General features: G+C 36.5%; 1 protein-coding gene across 5 annotated transcripts in view; it reads right to left on the bottom strand.

Moving 5' to 3' along the window:
• PTBP2 (polypyrimidine tract binding protein 2) overlaps window positions 1-18,945 on the bottom strand; it is a 50,796-nt gene that overhangs the window by 6,887 nt on the left and 24,964 nt on the right. For all 5 annotated transcript variants that reach the window (XM_035333103.1, XM_035333105.1, XM_035333106.1 and 2 more), the window contains 5 exons: window positions 17,233-17,405; window positions 16,769-16,912; window positions 14,158-14,322; window positions 13,971-14,081; window positions 5,613-5,808 (listed from right to left, as the gene is read on the bottom strand). In XM_035333103.1, coding sequence (XP_035188994.1) covers window positions 5,613-5,808; window positions 13,971-14,081; window positions 14,158-14,322; window positions 16,769-16,912; window positions 17,233-17,405 — 789 coding nt within the window. The remainder of the gene's footprint in view (window positions 1-5,612; window positions 5,809-13,970; window positions 14,082-14,157; window positions 14,323-16,768; window positions 16,913-17,232; window positions 17,406-18,945) is intronic.

The following is an 18,945-nucleotide window of genomic DNA, read 5'->3' as shown; positions in this document are numbered from 1 at the left end:
CATATGCTACCAACAGTTTATCTGTACATTTTACAGAATCCGGTAAAAAGGATATTTAAATAGCAAAAAGGGTAAAGAAACGAAAAAACAGAACTTCAGTATTTTATTTTCTTCTACTGAAAATGGCTTCTCAGATTTCAGCATTTGGCAAAATTTTGGATGTTTATATGATGGTACTAGGCTAACACTTCTGACCAGTCTTCCAGAATGCCAGGTAGACAGTCTAAATATAACCTGTACGCTATGTACTTAAGACCGTTTTCCTTCCTTTAAAATAAAACTTAATGTAGGAAGTCTTTATGAGAAAGCCAATTTCTTCAGTTTCAGTCAATGACCAAATATGACAACAGTAAAGATAGTCATCTGTATATTCAGAAAGATTCCAGATTTAGTATCAAAAGGGATACTGACATGTAGGGAAATGAGATGTTTTCATACAGGGGGATAAATATGGTTACAACTATTATTTTTAATTCTCTAGAAAAGATCTCCAACACTTTATTACACAAATTCATTAAAAAAAGTAATTCAGAAAATTAGATTTCGCTGGGCTGGACAAATGTCTCCTCAAAGGGAACAGGACATCCATCAAAACTTTGCGAAAGCGTTTATCAAGGGTAATACAAAACACATTCTGAAAAATATTGTCTAGTCTTCTCCTATCAAATCACACAAACGTGTTCTAAGAAAGGAAATTAAAAAAGATACAGCATGCCTTCTGATAAAAGCGTTAGTACTCAGAGATCAAACCTGAGGCATAAGAAGTACTGAGTAATGAAAACATCAGTTAGAAAATTCTAGTCATCTCTTATGGAACAATATAAAGGGAAAGTGCACTAGAATAGAAAGAACCAATACTATCTTTTTATTGCATTACTTGCATTATTCGTGGAACTGACTAATAGAAAACAGAAGGAAAAACCCTAACTTGTCATCCTTCCATCCTGCAAACACTCTTATTAGGATTTTATTAAATATGCAATGAAGTGACACGTAACATGCTTCAGCACATAAGCCAAGCACCAGCTACTTGGGGTTTCAGAAAGCATTTCTCCCAGGTATGCCACTGCATGATCATCCGTTATTGAGGCTGTCCTCAGGCTTCCCTGTGAGAACATAGAGGTAACAGCTGCTGTCAGAGAAAAGGGTATCAAATTAGACAGACCACTGCTAGTCCACACACAGCGATTACTGTTTCACAAAATCAATTTTATAAGACAGGAAAGTGTAACTACAGATCTATATACCTAGGTGTATAAATAGCAAGACAAACGTCTAATATAGGTGTTTTGTTCTTGGGTTAAGTCTGAAGAATATAGCTTTATTCTCAAGTAAAAGCTACTAATAAAGGAGGCAATTATAGAAAGCAGCCCTGCACGAGAACCAGAACAAATAACCTGTGATATGCAGGGAATCTGCCAATATAAAATACAACTTCAAGTAACAATTTTTAAAAATTCCGTTCAGTTCTGAAAGTTGTAATTTGGAAGTGTGCTTTTAGGTGCTTTGTATTGCATATACTGACTCGTATTTGTTTATGCTTGGCTACCATAGCGGTCATACAGACAGAAACGTGAAGAATGACGATGTGGTGTGACCTGACGATGTGGTTCACCTGAAGAGAAACAGGTCAATGGCAATCATTTAGCTATGAAAAAACGTTGAGACGTTAGAGCATTTCAAGTCTTCTAGTGTGTCTAAGCACCTCTGCCTAGCCTTAGAAGCTTTAAGCTAGTCCAGCATTTTTAGGAATAAAGGAATTTTAAGGATGCTAGTGACGCTGTTATGGTTGGGTGCAACCAAGTAATTGCCTTTAAAAGGCAAAATTCTTCATAGCATTAAACGCTCTACAGGGCATTCTTGGTCCTACTGATGAAGTTAAAACCAAACATTAATTCAACAGCATTCATACAAAAATGTTTTCAATTGTTATCCTCTGAAACGGATTCATTTATTAAGAATCTTCAGAAGGAAAATTAGTGGAAAGGAATAATAAAACCTATGAAAAGCAGCGATTAATAAAGTTGTTGTAGCCCATAACTACAGCAGCATATTTCCAGCTGTTTAGTTATATTTAGCATAATTTGTAGTGGTTAAGTACAATACAGTTGCTATTTATTCTAAGCTTTTTTTCCCTGTAAGATCTCCTGTAACCTTCATCACCTCATGTATAAAAGAAATACGCATTCAAAACCGAACAGCTATTTGCTGCTGATAATTCATTTGAAAGCAACCAATTCTGTCCATTAGTGATTTTCTGCTTTCAAAAGATAACAAGGCTCATTGAAAATACGTACAATTTACAGTCTCTAAAATTTCTGACAACTTAGTTGCATCAAAACTGATGATGCAGTATATATGAATGAGTGTATTATGCACGTGAGCTAGGATCATCTAGTCAGGAAATATTTTTCCACCTGATTACATAGCAGACAGACCTTGTTTCTGGAAAAGGTCAGACAAATTACGAACCCATAGAAAACAGTTCTTGATCTGTAGGTCCCTACCATCTGCTACTAAGTCAAAATTGTAAAAGGATTAATTTGTATTGTAATCATTAGTTATCACTCAACACACTGGTGATGATTTGAGAACTTACCTGCAACTATTTAGAAACATGAGCTACTTTGTCAAGAAGATCAACTGGTATTTGAAAGCTCTGTCATCACTAATTTTTTAGCTTTCAACAATTACAGATAACAGGATTTTGCTTTTTCTGGATATTAATTGAACCATACAAACATTATACATCTTCCTTCCTAGCCACTGAGACTTTTACCTAAAAGGTCAAACACAGTATGCCATGTATTACTTATTTGTCCTCGAAGTACCTTTTTGCATGACTTCTGAAGTGCAAGTTATTAATGACATTTTAGTACAAGGCAAATTAAAGCTATACTAAAAATATAACGTGAACTTGTGTGTGAAAAACATTGGCAGGGGTAGTCATCTTAATGTAGGTATGTATAACTGAACTAGATTTACTCCCTACATTTTCCATTACAGAAAACAATTGTAAAACAAAATGAAATGTGAAAATAAAATACAGAAGCAGGAGGAAGTCACTGCCATCATTCTACCATATTTCACTCATCACAGTTTGCTAACCTCCATCTTATCACTCTCTGAACTTTAAAGTGGTCTCACCTTTCTCCTCTTGCGTATCTGAATAGAAACGCAGCCATAAACTGCATGTACAAGCACCCGTTCAGGCTTTCATTTTTTTCTCACCTATCCTTTCTTGTTGATGTTACTAATATTTTGTGCATTTTTGCACAGTAAACAGCACAGAATGAGAACCCTCTTCTTTCATATTCAAACAAGCATCATTCCCACTTTGACATCTGAATAAGACAGCAACAGTACTAACACAGACCCCTTTTGTGAAGTTTTACAGACTTCGAGCTCTACGGCTGAAAAAAGGCAACCATGAAAAAAAACAACACAAGAAGAGATGACAGTATCGTCATCCCCACTTGCCAGATGAGGCACAGTTAAGACATACCCAGCTACCTCAAGTCTCTTCCAATACATAATCCTCACTACTCATCAAAACAAACACATGACTGACTTCACTGATGCTCAGAAAACTTTCAACAGCTGCAATTGAAGTTACTTGTGTTAGAACCCTTTTATTTTCCTGCTGCTTAGGAAACAAGTGCAATTGAGGAGATGCATTCAGACAGTGAGAATTAAAATATTTAATTAGTTAATTTGACTGGCATCTTCATAATTCTACTTGCAAAAAACACAAATACATGGAAGAACAAGTCTAATTAAAATCAAAAGGTTAAAAGAACTTGAGCAGTTTTGTGAACAAAAAAAAATCACAAAAGCATCTAAGTGACCTACAAGTCTAAAGCACAGGAACATTAGGTCTGCTAAATGTAAGTCATTTGGATACTCTGGTAATTTTACAACTATAGTAAACCCAATTACTAAACACATCCAAAACGATACAATGATTCAAGCATCTTCAAAGCGCTATTCTATTATGCCAAGCAAATTAAAGTTGTCAGTTTGACACATACTAGAAGCATTATACACCAATAAATGTGTTAGAAGACAGACTGGAAATCAACTTCTCAGAACTCAGGAAAATGTCAGAATTAGAGCTACATACTTCATGTTGTATTTGACACCGTTTAATAATCATGACTCTTTAACTCTCTTCTCCCAAATCCATGCCTTACAGCACATGAACTGATCGGTCTCATTAATAAACAGCTTTGGTATTGTTTTTTCCTCTTTACTGTTCATACTGCAGCCCCACATCTAATACCACTGTGCTCTGACAGAAGAGTTACTAATTGCTTTGAGTGCTTTTCTGCAGCACTCACCTCTATGGTGTCAAACTTCTTCACAAACGCTCATCCATCTTCCCTATCAATCTCTGAGATGAGAGATTTTATACTTTCAATTTTTAATGATGAGCAGTTAAAACAAGACAACTTTACTGGGGGGATTCTACAGCTAGATAGGAAATGTATCCTTTAAATAATCAGATTTCTGAAAAAGGCAGACAATGCAGCATTCAGTAGCCAGAACTAGGACACTGACCCTCTTCCTGTGTTTGCAGCTTTCACTATTGGCCGCCTAACTGCTGTAACACGGAGAGCAGAGGCCTGCCTTTACTCTTTGCATTTCCTCTTTACTTTGCATTCACTCTGACTCACTCCAAGTTGGTCCATCCTTTACAAAAAACAACACAAGAAATCTGTTGTTCTTAAGTTCCCCGTTGAAGAAAAATGAGAAATGATGAAAAAAAGGAAAAGACTATGTGGGAAGAACAGCGATCACAACATAAGAAATCAGGTTTCATAGAAGTCATAGGATCACGTCTGACGTTTGAAGAGTGGAAGGTGTTCGTGCCAAAGAATATCAACTTGACAGAAGCAGCAGTGAAACACATGTAATGAACTATAATAAATTAAAATAAAACCCAGAGTATTACAAATTTCTCCCAAAGCATGCAGAACATGCTGAATTAAGTATTTTGCTAACACTTGAAGATGTGATTATATGTTTTCTCAAGGTGATTTCACCTATTTCTTGTGATGAGCTTGAAAACTGACTGGATATTAGAACTCATGTACCATAGATATAGAAGGGCATCTACAGATTTTCTTTTCCTGTGATTTACCAAAAAATGAACACTTTCTTTTTTTTAAGCAAAGAGCATAATCATTCCTCACTGAAGGAATAAAACAAAATGTTATCTTTAACAATCTGGTATTACAAATAAGCATTCATGAGAGTGCAACATGCAAATCATGTTAAGTCTGTTACAAACATGGTTGGAAGAGTGGGCAAGGTGGGCTGTAACAGCTGGCTAACAGGAACATTAGAAAAGTGAAAACTGGCTTGGGAATAAAAGCAGGAACAGTTAGATTTCCTTTTAATTTGTGCATTTCTCATTTGTCGTACATTCTCTCATCTACTTCTCCAGGACTTCTAAAGACAATGCAGAAGTGTTATTACTGTTCGGATCACAATATAAAACGAACAGGCCTTTGGACACTACTGCAGTTTAAGATACTAATTCGCTAGAAGGATTGATAAACGTTTTCATCAAGTGACTGCAACACAGAAGTACAACGCCAGAGTCATACCTAAAAGGGAGGTCTCCTTTGCAAATGCTGCAGCAATAGCTGGGTCCAGCGCTGGTTGTCCATCACCAGATGGAAGATCAGGACGAGTGTAGTCTCTGCTTTTATCGTTGTTGTACTTGACATTCAAATTCACCAATTTGGAAAAATCGATCCGTAGGGTACAGCAAGCATTATAAATATTCTGACCATCTAGGGCCTAGAAAAAGAAGTCAATTTATTTAAAATAATACATAATACACGTTGGATGTACTTAAAAAAACACAAAGCCAGCATTTATATATTTATCCCTCTTACTGTCTAACTTAAAACCAATTAAGGTTACAATGCATTAACCTCTTTTAACATGATTCCAGGAAGCTCGACGTTTACTTCTCTTACCGAGAGACTGCTTATGCACCAAGGTGGGAAGAGACATTTTAGTGCAAGCTTAAAGGTTAGTCCATTGAATATAATTAATTAGCCTGCATTCCACAGCATAGCTGCAGCACAGACAAAATGCCAAACATTTCTCAGAAACTTAAAAATCAAACAAGTACTCTTCTAAAAAGAAAGATGACCTGAGAAACTATGAAAAAAACCCTAAGCTTATATGCCACGTAGTGGATTGCTACATATCGAAGCGGAACGTTCACATTGTTCTTGCATGTTTTTGTTCTCCCCTTAACGGTAGTTATTGCAAAAATTTGAAGAAAGATATTATCTAACCTAATATTACTTATACTTAAAAATCCTATTTCCACAATTAATTGGTGCTTCTACCAACAGTAAAACTCACGTGAACTCTTAACAGAGCAGCACTATGAACTACATGAAAACATTCTCCAAGAAAAGCTTAATTATATATGCTTTGTCCATCTTCATTCTATACCAGATAAATGAATATATCTGGATTTTATTCCATTTGCATTTTGGGCATACCTTCATGTAGTGTACAGAAGCACTAACAGCTATGCAGAAGAGATCAGTAAACCAACAACTTCCATAAGTTATTTTATATTTTCAAGAAACGCTAAGGAGTGATCACACAGCTCATTTGAAGAAAACAAAAAAACCTAACACGCTTCCCAATACCGAAGTCAGATCTTTTGTTTCTCTTGATTAATGCGGTACTGAAATACATCACCTCTGAACCTAAACTAGCTCTTGCCGAGCTAGCGTGGTTACACCTGCAATGCACTTTCCAACACATTCAAGTTCTGGTAGGACTTGCTATTTCGAGCCAAGCACTGTGTGAACCTAATGGGCCTGCTGGGTACGGAAAGCAACACAGCTATTTTCATACAGTGATGCATCTGGAAACTGAACATCCTGCAGACACCCCCCTGCTAGGTCTGGGCCAGCAAGGCTGTCCCTTCCTCCAAAATATATTATCACAGCTGACATATCACCAGGGCTCACAAAATTGTTTGAAAGAATTAACACCATTAGCAGCCAATGTACAAGAACAAATAAGACAGTGGTATTAGATCTTTCAAGTACTGGGAAAATAAAATACAAAGAAAAAGAGAAAGGATAGAAACCTGACAATCTAGACAATTGTTTCAACAAATACCTAGCAATTAAAGAGAAGCTCCTTTAAACTCAGCTTAAACAATGTTTTATACAGTATCAGCAACACAAAATCTACTGCCCTGATTCTAGAATAGAAGCAGAGAATTAATGTTGTATTTTGGGGGAGGATGAGGGGAAAAGAAGTGCAATCAACAATACAAAATAAAGTATTTGCTAGCTCTTTCATATACAGTGAGGAAGCAAAATTCAACACTCTCCTGAAGTTTGTATTTCAGAATATCTCACTGGAACACTTACATACAAAAAAGTATATACCAGAGAATCAATCAGCACTTTTACAAGACTTACGTTGTAAAATACATTAAGATACAGATTAAAGGCAGAACCAGTTTACACAGCTGATGTCATTTCCATCAAGAAATAACCATTCCTAACAAAAACTAGGTACAACCGGGACCAAAAGGCAGTACTCATTTAGCTTTGTCCAAATCATGGAACGTGACATAAAGCTCTAACTCTTCAGAACACAATCAAGACTGTCGTTATACCTTTCTCTGGAGCCTGCAGACATGTTGATTTACGGCTGGCAGAAAGAAGTTAGTGATTAAAATCTTTAGCCTTACAAAATAGAAATAGTAGCAAACCACAATATTAGCTACGTCTGTAGTTTCCAGACTAGTCAATGGTCAAGAGAGAGCCATGCAAGTAATTAAAACTTATACTGAAACTACTAAAAGGTTTAAGTCCTAACACTCTGAAAAACTGTTACCTGAAGTACGTACAAAAGAATACAGCACAATAGAAATCCGTTGTAGTGGGAGCAGAGACAGTCTGAAAGAAGCTCCTGAACCAAAATGGAAGGAGACGCACTCTTAATGAGCACTGCAGTCACACTCTAGAAAAAGCCCCTTGCAACAGATACAAACAGAAAACCCACCCCACCAGCTTCTACCAGCAGCATCATACGCCAACAACAACGCAAGAAAGATTGCCAGCAACTACACTTTTTCAAAATTAGCTGTTATGAAGTCACAGTCGTGAACGTTTATCCTCAGCTCCTTTTTATACAGCAAAAAAAGCACGTGCAAAGTTCCTCTCAAACAGGTAACCTAAGAATACCGAGGACAGTAACGGTGCTGTTAGTGAATGTACGCATCGATATACATCTCAAAGAACTCTAGTTACTGCTAAGACACTTTTTTCTTTGAGCACTTATCTATACATATTCGCATGTGACAGTGCCACACCAAGGAGAACAAGTACAAAATGACAGTATCATTCTTTATCTTGCCTTTGACAGCAAAACCATTAGGTAAGCCTCAGCAACAGAAATAATAAAACTTACGCCATCGTGGACAGATACTTCAGTGGATACTTAAGCAACTGCTATGATACTGAATCCCCTGCCTTCCTCCTTCCCCCCCACTACAAAAAAGGGTACTCTTGGCCTTTCCTAAGGGGGGGGGGGGGGAAATGAGCCTGATGAGTTGGTTCATCTCCTGCCAAGAGCTTGTCGCACAGACTCACTCCTGAAGAAGCCCACTATGGTATTTAGGAGCATACAAACAAGATGGCTAGTAAAAATATGCAGAAGACCAATAGAAAACAGCAGTGAAAGAAAAAAACAGCTTAAGTTCAGACTAATACCCATAAGCCCAGGAATAATGCACATGCTTAAAATGACACAGAAGACCTCAACTCTACAGTACAAAGTCGCTTTCACCATTAAAACTTTCTACAGCCACTGACGTTGCTATTGGGATGAAAAACAGACAAAACACTTCACACCTCCTAACCACTGAGCATGCTGCACAGTTCCTCATCGGCTATGACAGTTAAGGAAAGGAACAAACCAGAAATGGAGAAAAAAATCAAAAACCCCCAGTGCTGCTCGGAGTTTCAAAATAGTGGAAAGTTGATTAGGCTGGAAAGAAGCCAGAATTCCTAGATAACCACTACAGTAGAAGAATTCAAAATACTTAGAAAGGGTCCTAGTAACCAGGCTTAGATTCACAAAGAATCCAAAATCTGCTCATGTCTTAAAGCAGCATCTTTCACAGAAGGTAAGAATAGGCAAGCACAGCCTGGCAACAAAGAAAACAGCAGAAATAACCTGCTGAAAGATCCAAAATAGAGAACTATGATGGTCTGCCAAAGTGTGCAAGAATGACCACATATTCAATGAGATACAAATATTTATATATATATATTTTGGTAATAGCAACCAGGAAGATGATGAAGTGATGAAAACGGCTGAGAAAAAGAATCCCAGATGAAGAGGTGAGATGAGAAGAGACTGTTCCAATAAGAAAACAAAGCTCAAGGAAGAGTATTTCCTTCTACTGCTCAAATAATCAAACACACGCGAGCTCTTACGCAAAAGGACAGCAAGAATTTCTATCTAGGCAACATGGAGTTGTAATACTTGCATCTCATTCTCAAACGCAACTGTGGATGTTGAGAGAAGTGACAGAAGCAGCAGCTAAGGTGAACTCAGCAAAAGTACCCTATGAGATTACAAAATGCTGTCACATCTTGAATGACTGATGTAGCCTCATGCAGATCTACCAGTAGGCTCTGATGTGGAGAAAGAGAATGTTCTTTGAATAATTTCTTCTGTCAGGCCTTCCTTGCCTGAATGAATGAATTTCTGATGTAAGAGATACAATTCACTGTTCTTCTTTTTACTTTCAGGGTTCAAGATGACTCAAAATCCTTGTGATAGAATGGCCCCTGGAGAAGTACTGTATTTGTAGGAACTATGCTTCGATGAGCTTCTCCCAAGGCCTGTATAGACCATCAGCCTGGAGAATTAAATGCCCCTACAGGAGATGGTCAAATTAGCCCTCTGAACTTCAGGGAGAGAGATACTGCTTACAAGGTTCTTAACCTTGTAAGATAATTCACATATTGTACAAAGATGACAAACAAGAATGCAGTTTGGGAGATAGAAAAAATTATTTCATGTTTAGATATCCTCATCTCCCTGTTCAGAAATGTAGCTCAGAAATTTAGCTAGCATGTATTTCTGGAGACATAGGGCTTCAAGCCACAACAAATAGTGTATCTGCACCTCTCCTTGTCAAGCACTGCAGGCACCTAAAGCAATGATCCAAAACAGGAAACAGATCTATCGCATGATGAGAATAGCTTGAAAGCACTTGCCAAGGTCTAAAAAAAAAAAAAAAAAAAAAAAAAAAAAAAAATCAGACTGGAAAGAAAAAAAATGAGCACAGAGGAAATACAACAAAACCACTGAGTCCCCACCATCTCTCTCTCCCAAAACACAGCAGAAGCTAAGAATAATATTCTTAAAAGGATATGATGTAACAGTTTAGAGTATTAAAAAAAATCCCAAGAGATCCTTACAAAACATACTCCAGACTCAAGTAGAGTACCTCAAAGGTGATGCAGTAAATCTTGGGAGAGATGTGTCCCAAGTGCATCCTATGGATACACAGTTGAATGGAAATGTTTGTTTTGAGACAAGTGTCTTGGATACAAGAGGTTTCTGTGGCTAAACACCACACATAAAGCATAATCCATTATCCAAAAATGAGTTTTTGTGTGCAGTTCTGTGACTAAAGGACCAGTCATATTCTTCTCTACAAAGTTGGAAAGTCCAGGACATGAACATCATTACTGCATTTGCTGGGCTTTCTGCTGTAACGGATACAATCCAGCACTCTCCTCGTGATCTAAATATTGCTTGTCTTTCATTTCAGCTAACAGTCTTCTTCAGCATTCAAGGTGTCCAAAAATCCTTAATGCAATAATCTAAGATAACTGCCCTGAATCTAAATATCTTATGAGATGTCATTGCTTTGTGTTCTGAAAATGACTGCCTGAAGTTCCCATTACAGATTTTATGGCAATGAACCCCAGCAGAAATTTTCCAGACTGCTACCGGTGCAGAGCCACCCTGAAGCTGTCACTCAAAGCCACTGGAAAGAAGGCAACTCGAATGTGAGTCAGACCTCAACAGAATCTCTGCAGAAAAACAAATCCAGGGTAATATGAAACACCTACATGCCAAGTAAGGACCAAATGGTCAACTGTAACAAGAACTCTCAGAGTTGTGATATTTTTAACTCATTTTGGGTCAAGACAACTGTCATGCATAGCATACTTAACAGTCTTGATTAATCCTGCAGAAGACAAGACTGTCTATAGCCAAGATTTGGCAAGAATACTTCTAATTCGTTTACACAAGGACAACAGTTTGAATTAGCCAGCTGTTCAGATATAAACACTGGCACTCCAATCTCATTATGGTACACCACACTAGCAGTATTCCAGTATTTGTTTGATGGTTCTGCTGAGGGTACGATGATTTACTATGAAAATGTGCTGGTTCTGATGCACAGAAAATCTCCTTATGAATACAGACATCTCCATAACACCACTTCGTTTCACTGGAAGAAGCACAACTGTTCAGTGTGCTCTACTGCTGCAGGTTCTCAGGACTTTCTCCAAACCATGGCTAGACTGCTGAATTGTACAGAACCTGAAGTTTGTCATCTTCACCTTTAGTTGCAGATATAATGAACTATAATGATCCAATCTGAAGGCAGTGATGAAACATGAATCAGTGTAGCCATAATCTACTTCTACAGGAAATGAGTTTCTCACAAAGCAAGTGGAGCAGGAATGCAATTTTTCACTACTTGCTCATTCAGATAGCAAAGGAGTCCCACAGGGCTAGAGGCTTCATATTGAACATTCTTGTCAGTGTCACTATTTTCTCAGAACCTTCAAATGAATAGCATCTCTCCTTGGTACTTACATCACTTGAGTTTTTCAAATTGCTCTTTAACTTCCTTAATAAGTCTTCAATTTCTATTAAGGCCACATTCTGATTTCCTGTGAAGAGTGCCAGTGGAAAATTAAATTTTCCCCATTATCTTCTATAGTAACAACTGATGGAAAACAAATCGAAAACTTCTTTATTCTTTTACCATGCTTTTAATTTTGAACTCCATGCAACTTAAATATTGCCACCACATCTGCTTGCTCCTACTATTTCCAGATGTATTTAAACTGTTTTCTCTTATTATCTGACTTTCTTTCCTTTAGGCAGTTTTGTTTTGGTGACACTTCATGTTTTACACCATAGTCACTCAACCATAAAAACAGTTATTCTACTCTATTTATCTCAGGGAGAGAGGAGGGTGAAGAAAAAAATAAAAATCAAACCTTCTTTCAAACACAGCATTCTTTATTTACTTAGAAGCTATTTAAAATGAGAAGCTATAAACCTAAGCCTGTTTCAATTCATTACTTCGGATCAACAGCTTCAGGATCACACAGACAATGACCACACATGCAGGAGTCACTGTTACTCAATTAAGTTCAGTCATTCACACAGGAGCTGACCACTACAGTGTCCGAACAAGCTAGCATGAGTTTGTCTGAAGTCAGCAACAGCACCGGATTCTTTATTTCTTTTCATACTTTTACATACCTCATCCTTTGTTATTTTGCAACTTCTTTACTGATTTGAAAATTATCAGTATAATTCTAGGAATATAATACACAGTTCATTTCACAGACAACATTTTTCCATTGAATCTTCTGATAACATATGTAAGACTCAAAAAAAAAAGTCAAAAAATGCATCACTCGATATTACATTTCACTTCAAAAGTGCACTTGTTTTAAGGAGTTATTAACATCTACTACTGAAAAACAACTTTGCAAACACAAATCAAGACTACATTACAGTACTCCGCAACAAATACCCAAGATTAAAACATGCCTTGGATTAAAATATACCTCAAATACGAACCCAAACGGCTTACAAGCAATTCCTGCAGCAATTGTAGGTTAAAGATCTAGTTTCTGTATCACTATTTTAATTCTACTTACAACCTAAAAGGCATATCCCATCCACGGGAGTTTTTATTTTTTACAGTAATATATTTGCACCTCCCTCTATTCCGAGGTACCATCTAATATTTTGTTTTATACATCTCAGAAAATAATTTTAACTGTATTCCAAGTTCTTAAGTATTTCCAGACTGGTTTTCAGGGGTAGATTGCCTTAAGGTAGATCACCACCATAAGCCAAGTTGAAAAACTCCTTGTCCCCAACTAACTTATTTTTTCTGAATAAGAACACCACTTACACTTTTCCTTTTGATGGCTTTTTTTTTTTTTTTTCCTCAATTCCCTGTTTTGGCCCCCTCATACTCTTTTAATCAATGCCCAGTATTTCATACGGTGATGAAAATAAAAATGACTATCTTCTACTTTTTAACGTCCATCTTTATCTCAATGTAGTCATCATTCTTAACGGCAGAGCAGAAACCTAAGCCTGCTTTTTCTTTCCTCCACTTTCCTTCACTTTTTCCCCTTAAGTTCTCAGCTATTCTGTCACTTATCAGTAATAAACACTTTCTATGCTACCATACAACACTTAACCAACACATCAATTTTAATCAGCCTTCCACAAACACAGAATGTATGTAAATACACATTGATCATATTTATCCCTTGATTTTTTTTTAATAATATCTATCCTTCCCCTTTGGTTCACCTTTCCAATTGCCACAGATGTTAGCAAATCTTATTCACTTAATTCAAAATGTCTGGTCTAGATGACAGTCGATCTTTGCCATCGTTTATCCATACGCTCTCTTCCTGCTGTAATGAATAAAAATAATTACTGGTTCTTGCCTCTCATATCAAGGACAGGAGAGTCTCCTATGAACTCAAATCAGGATCTTGCTCTCTTGTGTCACTGCTGCATCATACTTTGGTCCCCCAAGTAGAAGGCACTCTCTTCTGGGCACTTACAGTGAAATTCTGTTTTGTAACTTAGCCTTAAAAGAGAACTATACTTACTAGTTTTGCTTGCTGTGCATTCACTGGATCACCATACTGCAGTAAAGCTTGAAACTGGTTATTCTTTGTGAATGTGATTATCTTCAATACAGCACCAAATTTAGAGAATATCTGTCAAAAACATCATAAAGTTTTACTCACAAGTTCCTGCCAAACACAGCTCAAATTAAAACAAAATTCGGCTTACCTGATGAAGAACATCCAGAGTTACGGGATAGTACATGTTGTCAATAATTATTCTAAGTACCGGACTCTGAGCTGGAGTCACTGCACTCTCACTCACAGTGGTCCCACTTATGGGAGCATTTGTTGCCTGCACGGCTGTCACTGCCTGAAGAACAGCTTGGGCCCGCTTTAAGACACAAAGCAACACAAGACATTTAAAGAGATCTTATTTAATATTTCAACACAATAGCTAGAAATTAGTTAGCAATATTCGTAACGGTTATCTTCAGAAAAATCAGAGCTACACACAGAACATAACAGAAGTGGAATGCAGTCCAACTTTGTGAAAAAAATGAAAACATCAATTAAGCCTTCAGACTGCATAAGTATCAATCTTCCCAGTAGCGAGCATATTGTTCTCCTAATAAGGACAAAAAACAGAGGATTTTGTGGATGTCAAGACTCCTTCCAGACTCTTTTATAGAAAAAAGCCTACAGAAGCCAATTTTTGTAGTGTTTCCAGTTTGTCTTACAGTTAACATTTCAATTCCATTCTAATTAAGTAGAAGGCTCTGAGAGAAAGGGATACTAAACACTTCCAAACTTCTCAGTTGTAACACAAGGAAATAATACACAGAACTGACAGTGCCTGGAAGTAGTATCCACAGAGGGGTAAACAACCTGGTGTCTGATATTAAAACACTTTACTAAGAAAAAAAAAATAAAAAATACTTTTCAACTGTGGCTGTGTTTTGTTTTGTTTTCCCCATTTGTTTTCTTTTGAAACACAAGCAAGGTCTTAGAAACTCAGAGGTTAACGACAAGATTGTAAAAACATACGTCTACTACATTAAACTACCTCTACTGCCAAAACTGAAAGCATCAGAATAATTAAATATTTTTTTTCTGAGAAAGATAAAGTACAGGGAAAAACAATTTCCAGTTAATACTTCCATTAGGGCAGTCTTATGAAGCAAAACAATACAAAACGAAGAGACAAAGCGAGCATTCCAAGTCAAAATTATGACCAATAATAACCACCATATTAATAAATACGGCTTATTTCAGTGGTATTGGAGCTACGACCAGTTCTCATGTCTCACAACGTACATGACGCTCCCCAAAACGAAATGAATCAATGAGTAAAGAAAGTTTAAAAAAACAGACCTGGTGAACACTAGAGGTAAATCTTGTTTTTCCCAACTACATTTAACATTAATCAACCTAACACTATAAAAATGCCTTTTGATATCGGTAAGTTCTTTTTGTTCAGAAAACTAGCAATATCTGCACCACCTTTACCTTTCCATACAGAAAAATGAATAATCAACCACCTTCTGGCTTACAGAAGGACTCATGAAATGCTAGTTACAGAATACTTACTGCCAGGTACCTATTTATAGTCTTTAGTTCTGGTTTAAAGAAAGATCTGAAATCCTAGGAATATGAATGTTAAAACTGGGCATCAAAGGGTACAGTGGCATAACAGCCGCTGAAGTCACTACATCCCGTGTGCTGTGAAGGTGGTCCTGGGATGTACACAAACCACCATCAATCACCACAGAAGCCAGACAATACTAGAGAGCTTCTTAAGGTGATATAAGTATAAACTGGCGTGCAGACAGAATCCAGACACCATTCTTCTCCTCCTCAAAATAAAGGTAACTATTTTCCTTTGCAACTGACATTCTGGAAAAAAGGAAAACCAATTTTTGAGAAGTACCTTTGACAGATAAACTATCAAAAGTTTCTAAGGAACTGGAACGTTGACGTGATCAACAAGAAAACCAATATTAATTGATCTGAACCGAGATGCCTTTAAAAATAATTTCAGAATAATCACTTTAAAGATAACAGCTACAACTGTATTATTTCCATACCTTATCTAAGAAAGTACACCAGTAACAGAAAATGTACCTCGGTATTTGCACAATCTTTCGTAACATCAAGGGAATATGAGAAATTAACCTTAAAGTAATTTTACTTGTGGTAAATGAATGTCTTTTTCCCTATAATTTGTAAGACAGGGTCATCACATTAGGAAAACCTATTTTGCAAAGGCATTATTTTTGCTAAATTTCCTGTCCTAATACACCCAGACATGATGGATCTATTTTAAAATAGGCTCTGCAGAGGCAAAAACTTTTTTTTCCCTCTACTATCAAGTACATTTGTACATTAGTATGTTATTCTTGAGGAACAGCAGGTCACAAACTGATGTTACCAGTGCTACTAGAGCGATCATTCCAATCACTGAAACGTAGGTATTAGTCATTATCACTATGGAAATTCAAAAGGCATTAGAATCTCAGTTGTCGGAATCAGTTATTTTTTTGTCGTCCTACAGCTTCTAAACTAAGATGAAAACTTATTTTATGAAAAAAAATGAAGTTGAGGCATCTTCAGAATCTGTTTTACATAAAGAAAACACATGAAGAAAATTAATCCTAATGGAAAGATCACACACAAAGCAAAATCCCCTTCAATATCACAAAGTGGAACAACATAGGTAAAACAGCAGTGTTTACATGCGGACAAGAGTAGATGATTTAAATATATGCTACACAAGCCAAGACTATGCACCATAAATTATGTTCTACTGCCTATATTTCTAATAGCACGTAACACTATACCTGGTTCAGTGTGTTATCAGTCTTTAGTTCTTTATGATTGGAATACTGGATATATATCGGTTGGTTACGAAGATGAGGTGTCACAGCAGAGTAGTAATTAACCATAGTGATAGCTGCTTCTTCTGTAGCGAGTTCCAAAAAAGCCTGTAACACCAAGACAAACATGTAAATCTCTCATTATTTACGAAGTAGACAGACTTTATATTAAAAGCACAGAAAAACACAGCACTTAGAGGTTGGATAAAATATTTTGCCAAATATCAGTCTCCAGAAGATGATTTCATTCTCCACACGCCAACTTTATTTGTTAAGCTACTACATTCCAGAAATTCATCTGTGAAGATGCAGAACTGAGTATTTATCCTACAGCCATCTTTCCTACTTTATGTAGCTGTTAACCACCCCACACTCCTGAACAGAATTACAAGGCAGAGTAAATTAAAAATAAAGGTGCAACAAATTACCTGATTTTTCCCTTTCAGCATCAGGATGTTGGTTACCTTACCAAAAGGTAAACCTAAAGCAATGACTTCTGTTTCTGTTACTTCCCCAGGCAATTTTCTGATATGAAGAACACGAGACGGAGCCCCATCCATCTTATCGTCACCTTTGAATTTCTTGTTGTCATTACCATTGGCTGAAAGACATATTCAGACTATTTGAAGAGCTTACTACTATTATTAGTGTTTTGTGAAAATGTTTTTCATTATAAACATGGGAATTTTAAAAGAGCCACCCCTTAGTCTCATCTAAATAAAAACCAAGGGCTTAGAACAAATTTTGAAGAGGCAACTGGAAGAACATGAAAAAGTGTTACATGGTTCAAGTCTGTTCAAGACTAACTCAATAGCTCTGTGATAACGTTATTTTCTAAGCAAGATAAAAAACACAGCAAATCCTTTTTATCTCACTTTCAGTGAAGTATCATATAATGCCATGTAGGAATACTAATAACTCCTCAGAAAGGCTTGAATAAAAACCATATGTAAAAAAAAAAAGAGATCACCCAGATTATTTTTATTTTTTTGAAAGGAGAAAGATGTCAATGGAATAAAGTGACTAAAGATGCTCCTTAAGGAGAATTGTTTTAAGGACTGTTTTCACTAAGTAACCAGACAAAGAAATGATCAAAGTTTCAAAGGAAATTTATTAATGATACAAATACAGGAAAAATCATTAAATGCTGAGAAGGATGACACTGGAGAAGAGTGATGACACAGAGGACTGACATTACAGAGGTCTGATGAAATTTACATCCCTGTAGTTTAAGAGCCAAGTACAAAGTGGCCATTATGAACTGTGGACAGAAAAGGGAAGACCAGCTATTAAAAACAATGCTGCTAAGGGAGGGAGGAGAGTAAAAAGAAAAATACAGATTTTGCCTAGCAGAAATGAGGAAAAAAATCAACGTCATTGTAACAAGACACCAGGAAGAGACTTTGGAATGTAGCACAGAATTCTCATAAAGATTTCAAACAAAATTCAATAAAAAAATAACAATCTGGAACATATGAAATAAAGAGCTAGCCAGCTGGATAAAAGTTTTGCTTTGAAAAGCAGCCTACAAAAATACTATTTACTTTGGCTACAAGGTAATAAAACTACTGCCTATAAATAAGTCACTGGAGCAAACATCAGAAAGGGATAAAAGCTAAAGAAAAACACTGTCTTAAGATACATGGGTATCTATGAATTAATTAATGCTAGAAATCAGAATGCGTTTAGATATGAGGAAAGTGTTCAAGCTTCCTTTTTTATATTTCTGTCTATAAAACATGCAGCTGATAGCGAGATACTCAATCTCTCATTTTACCTTAGAAGAGCTGTTCAAAAAAAAACAACAAAAAATGTGATTAGTAGAAAAAAATATATAATTATTAGGGTTCAAAATCATGGTTGATGGCAGATACCAATGAGGATTTAAAAAATAAAATTATGAACAAAATTACTTTGATTTTATTTTCTAACTAAAAAAGTCAGATGCAGTAAGGGAGGGAGAAGGAGTGTCAATAGTAAGCATTTACATTAAATTCTCCAAAAGCCTTGCCTTTGTGAGAAAGCTGAGGGCAGCATTTTCCAAAGGGAAGAAAATAAAGAAGTCCTCAACTACCACTCAGCTGTAACTGCATATAATCCAGATTTTACATCCAGGAAAGTCACTTAGACCTAAACTGGTC

This window comes from Oxyura jamaicensis, chromosome 8 (genome assembly GCF_011077185.1).
Source record: "Oxyura jamaicensis isolate SHBP4307 breed ruddy duck chromosome 8, BPBGC_Ojam_1.0, whole genome shotgun sequence".
In the NCBI taxonomy this organism is placed as follows: domain Eukaryota; kingdom Metazoa; phylum Chordata; class Aves; order Anseriformes; family Anatidae; genus Oxyura; species Oxyura jamaicensis.
This window is presented reverse-complemented; position numbering and strand designations above follow the sequence as displayed.